Raw genomic sequence first — 5,479 nt, forward strand, 5'->3', positions numbered from 1 at the left:
GAGGGAGGGAGGGAGGGAGGGAGGGAGGGAAGTAGAATTATGCAAAGAGGGGAACCAGGAACACGGGACACTGTGAAGCCACTGCTGCAGCACCTGAAGGAACCATGCTGAGTCTCAGCACTCTTCCATGATGGTGAGGAATCCTGTACTTCACAAATAGGATTGTATCCTCCGTTTTCTAGGTACCACTCATAATTGAAAGCATGCAGCTAATGTTTTGCCCACAACAGCCAACAGACAGGTGTAAGGGGATCAGGCATTCCTTGGGTTTTAAAAATAGTACTAAATGGGAACTTGGAAGGAGAATCTGGACAAACCAAGAGCCAAGGAGCAGTAGATTCTATTTAAAACACAATGTCCTCAGTTCTAAAGCAGCCTTGTCCACTGTTGTGCAAAATCAGATTAACCATCCTGAGAGCTCCTCACATGACTGTCTCTTCTGCCGACTGCTTTGTTCAAAGTATCATCATGAGGACTAAAAGTATTTAAAGCATATTTTGCCCAAAATCTAACTCTTACTACCGAAGGCTCTATCAAAAGTGCATGCCTGTGGATCATTCTGAAGGTGGTAGCATCACCACGAACAGAGGAGAAAAGGAGACTGTCTACACAGCCGCAGAGGCTGCTCAGTGCACGGGGGCTCCCGTGCAGGACGGGTGCATCAGTGCACCATATCTACCAAGAGGAAGCAATTCCTTTTTTAAAATATAAATACGTGCATTAATTCTTTGAGATTTTCACACAATGTCTTTTGACCATATTCACTCTCAGCTCCTTTCCCTTAACTCCACCCAGATTCATGCCCACCTTCCTATCCACCTCCACTTCATGTCATTATTATCATTATTATTACTACTACTATTATTATTATTATTAAATATCCCATCAACTATAAGTTATTCCATCCATATAGTTCTAGGTGTGAGGCCATCCCCTGGAGTATGGTAGACCTACTAAGAGCTACATACACCCTTAAACAAAACTAACTCTCTCTCCCTGAGAAGCCTTGCACTGTCCATAGGTGCTTAGTTAGAAGTAAAGGCTCATGAATCTCTTTTCCCTCCATGCTAGAATGCTGTCTACCAGCTCTCTGACATCATCAGGGAAATGTTTTGTGAAGTAGATGGTGGCTAATAGAGAAATTTACAACTAGTCAAAGTGCAGAGCATAAGGGACTATGGAGTACACATCAATATTACACACACACACACACACAAACACATACACACACACACAGAGGAACCATTCAAAGAAGGGTTAGAAAGATTGGAAGACCCAGAGGTCTGGAGAGCCAGGAGAAAATGTCTTTTAGTCATGACCAAATACTGCACGCACAACTCACTGTGGCTGCCTACAGGAATTCCTTTTTGTTAATATTTTGGTTTAATTTGTTTGGTTTTGGGTTTTCTGGGTCAGGGTCTAGCTATGTAGCTCAGGCTGGCTACAAACTGCTGATCGTCCCACCTCAGACTCACCAATGGCTAAGCACTTAGCTGACTATCTTATAAGAACGGCATCAGATACTGAATGTTCTTGTATAAATGACCCCAGCCACACCACACTAAATCCAACCACATGAGTTCAGTCAACCCACAGAATCACCAGAATTAAAAGCCTGTCACTGGGCAAGGCCACTAAGTTTTAGAGTGATTTGTTGCACAGAAATGACTAGCAAATACCGTGTCCCACCCGCACACATCTAAGCTAAGCATCATATTAGGTGCAGAGTGCATCCAGATGAACAAACTATGAGAGGCAAATGAACCAAAGGGTACTACACCCAGCAAAACTGAGGCTGGAGCCACTGCTCTGTCCCCAGAATCTCCTGCATGGCCCCTGTGTGCAGAGGTGGAAGCACAGCCTGCTGGTGAACCATGGGCTTTAGATTCAGATGAGCTGAGATCCTGGCTCTCTGACCTGCTAGCTGGGACTGCTGGAACAGTTACTTAGACTTCTCTGAGACTATTTCTCCACAACGTGAGTCAGTCATGATGATTTCTTAGCCTGCTTGGAGGATAGTACTGTATTATACAGCGCAAATGTGTATAAGGAGAGAGAGACAGACAGAGACAGAGACAGAGACAGAGACAGAGAGATTGCCAAGAAAACTCCTATTCAGCCGGGCGGTGGTGACGAACGCCTTTAATCCCAGCACTTGGGAGGCAGAGGCAGGCGGATTTCTGAGTTCAAGCCCAGCCTGGTCTACAAAGTGAGTTCCAGGACAGCCAGGGCTATACAGAGAAACCCTGTCTCAAAACAAAACAAAACAAAACAAAACAAAACAAAACAAAACAGAAAAAAGAAAACTCCTATTCATGTTTCAACAAACCTAAAAGTGTCACTTTACTGAGAAAGCCTACCTACCAAAGCCTCCATGTAGGACTGCTATAGCCGCCCCGCCCAGCCACACCGCACCCTCACATCCTGTATGCTCCTTGTGTGAAGTATGCATCACCCATTGAAATAACGCCAGCAGTATCATCATTTATTACTCTTGCTCTCCCTCTCTAAAAACCCATCACCTTTACCTGAAACTGATATGTGGGAGTGCATTACAAAGAAGAGGGTGAGTAGGGTTTTGTGTGTGGTTTTGCAAAGGGAGTCTGAAAGGGGCAGGGGGTGGGGAGGTCAATGAAGCCTAGACAGTGTCTTTCCGATTCTGAGAAGGCAGAGGACTCCTTTGCCGAATGACAATCCTTTTTCCCAGGTGGCAGTGGTGCTACAGTTTCCATCTTGAACATCCCCCAAGGGCTAGGTGTTAAAGGTTAGGTCCCAAGGCAGCCCTCCTGGGTAGTGGTAGACTCTTGAATAGGTGGAGAATTGTGGGAAGATGCCCTTAGGCATTGGTATATGCCCTTGAATTGGCAGAATCCTTGAATGGGATTATGGGATTGCAGCTCTCCCAACGTTTCCATGTTGCTCCTTGACTCAGATCTAAGCAGATTTGTTCTACCACAGGTTCCGTCCATGAGGTGCTGCCTCTCCACAGGCCCAGGGTGGTGGGACACCTGGGCTGGTTAGTTATTGTCAAACTGAGACAAAGTAACATCAACTGTTAAGAAAGAACCTCAACTGAGAAATTTCACCCAACAGACCAGCCTGTGAGCATATTGAAAAACATGTTCTTGATTAATGATTGATGTGGGAGGGCCCAGCCCAGTGTGGGTGGTGCCTCCCCAGGGCCGCATGGAGAGCACGTCAGTAATGTTCCCCCATGACCTAATATTCCACAGTAGTGACCTGTGCTTCACTTCCTGCCTCCAGGTCCCTGCCTTGAGTTTCTGCTTTGGCTTCCCTCAATGATGATGACTGTGACCTGGGAGAAGTAAAATAAGCTAAACCCTTGCCTCCCTCCTCCAAGTTGCTTTTTGGTCAGCATTTTATCACAGCGAGGAAACTAGGACAGAAATTGGCACTAGGAGGATAGTGCTGTGATGAACCCGGCCTTGTTGTCTGTGGGTAAAATTGTGCAGTAGATTTTGGGGTCTGGGGCAGGAAAAGGCAGAAATTTCAGCTTCATGAGCTGTCGCAGGAGACTGGAAGAAAGTTAGCTGAGCAAGGCCAGGAAAGCAGCACTCCTCCATGGTCTCTGCTATAGTTCCTGCCTTGTGCACCTGCCCCTGACTTCATGCAGTGATGAATAGCCTGTAAGCTGAAATAAACCCTTTCCTCCCAAAGCTGCCGTGGGCCAATGTTCTATTGTAGCAACAGAAAGCAAACTAGAACAAAGTAATTATGAATGGGAGGCCCTTAAAACAGTGAGCCAATATAGATATTTTCTCCTCAGAAGTTCATTATCCCAGTCACTTCATCACAGCTCAAAGGTGACTGACACAAAATGTGCTGGGGACCCACACTCCAAACTGCCAGTCTAAGGAAAACATGGGGTGTCAACTGTTCCTTTTACGTTCCTAGAAGCCTGATCTAAAGCAGAGTGTACCCCAGATTCACTCACTGACTATTCATCAGACTTTTGCTGAGGACCTAGCAGGTATAAGTGATGGAGCCCCCTCCTGTAATGGGAGGTCCCAGCTAACCATCTTCACAGCACCCCCTCAGCTCAACTTCTAGGCTATACAGATTTCATGATGTAGTTCACTGCCCAAGGGCAGCTGCAATCATTACAAGTCTTGTTCAACACTGCGAAAGCTGAAGAGACTTTAAAGACCTATGGGTACAAGTCCTCATCTTCCAGATACTAGATCTTGGAGAGAAGACCTCTGACCAGGGCCACCCAGATACCTAACTGAACCAAAAACAGATTACAGTTCAGGGTCCCACCTCCCAGACAACCAATTCTCAGGGATGACGGTATTCATTTTACTGTTAGCAGGAGGCACAGTTCCTAGAAAGAGTAGAAAGAGCCCTCATCATGAGGGCCATGGAATCCCAAAACTACAGTAGTACAAACAGCAGTATTTCTGAGCCCTTACAACCATCAATCCTGTGATAAGCACTCCTTATTAATTATCTCACTCAAATTCTCACGACAACCCTGGGAGTGTGCACTGTTTTTTCTCACGCTACAGATTAGCAAACTAAGGTCCAGAGAGGGTGAGCTCTGCGGGGAGTCCCAAAGCTGTTTAGTTAAGAGAAAGTCTTGAAACAGTAGAGTAACAGCAGAGAGTCTAGCGAGATCACAGCTTCAAGAGCATGTATTAGCGTTTAAAGAGTGGGAGATGAACCAGAAAGCAGGACTAGACAGTCCACCCAGGGAGGCCACCCGGAGCCCACACCCTCTGCCTGAGGAAGGAGGCGTGTGGACGTGATGCCCTGCACGGTACCCTCCGCTCATCCCTGAGAGCAGCCTTCGAGGAAAACCGCTTCCACCCTCGCCCTGAACATCCCGGGAGCAGCACGCGCGCTGGAGGGGGACTCGGAGGGTGAGTCTAGACCCCTGAGGGTTGGGTACCAACGACAAGTGACGCAGGCGGGGGCAGTTCAGACTGTCCGCAGCGGATGCACTTCCCAGGTCAGAGGGACTGGTACCTTTCGGAGGAAGCAAGCGACCACCTGCTCGAAGGGGTACTGGAACACCTGGTGCACGTCCACGGTGACCCCCATGTCATGCACCCGCCTTCAGGCTCCTCGCCGAGCTCCGGCCACACCCCTCGGCCAAAGGGGCGTTCACTTTCTTTCCCCTTTTCAAACTTCTCAAACTTTATTGTCCTCCTCCGAGACAAGGATATAGGTCACACCCACGTCCCCTTTCACTTACGTCCTATAAAACGCTCACCAGGGACGCCCTAAACCCCAGCAGCTTGAAAGCCTGTCTACGCCCACGTCCCCTCCCTGGCCACGCCTGCAGATAGTGTCTTGTCTCTGAGCCACCCAGTTACACCCTGCAACCGTGTGATTTGCAGCCAGGATTCCAAGCCACAACTGCCGGAGGTCACAGAATTATCCTCTGTTGACAGAAACAAATAGAAATAAGATGTAATAAATAGGTAAAGCACGGCCCTGGAACTACGGGTGTGGT

General features: G+C 47.7%; 1 protein-coding gene across 1 annotated transcript in view; it reads right to left on the reverse strand.

Moving 5' to 3' along the window:
• Window positions 1-5,261, reverse strand: part of Prelid2 (PRELI domain containing 2) — a 73,632-nt gene extending 68,371 nt beyond the window's left edge. The window contains exon 1 of the mRNA XM_021150786.2: window positions 4,990-5,261. Within this exon, the coding sequence (XP_021006445.1) occupies window positions 4,990-5,064 (75 nt within the window). The 5' untranslated portion in view covers window positions 5,065-5,261. The remainder of the gene's footprint in view (window positions 1-4,989) is intronic.
• Window positions 5,262-5,479: the final 218 nt, after the last annotated feature.

The sequence above is a fragment of the Mus caroli genome, chromosome 18 (genome assembly GCF_900094665.2).
Source record: "Mus caroli chromosome 18, CAROLI_EIJ_v1.1, whole genome shotgun sequence".
In the NCBI taxonomy this organism is placed as follows: domain Eukaryota; kingdom Metazoa; phylum Chordata; class Mammalia; order Rodentia; family Muridae; genus Mus; species Mus caroli.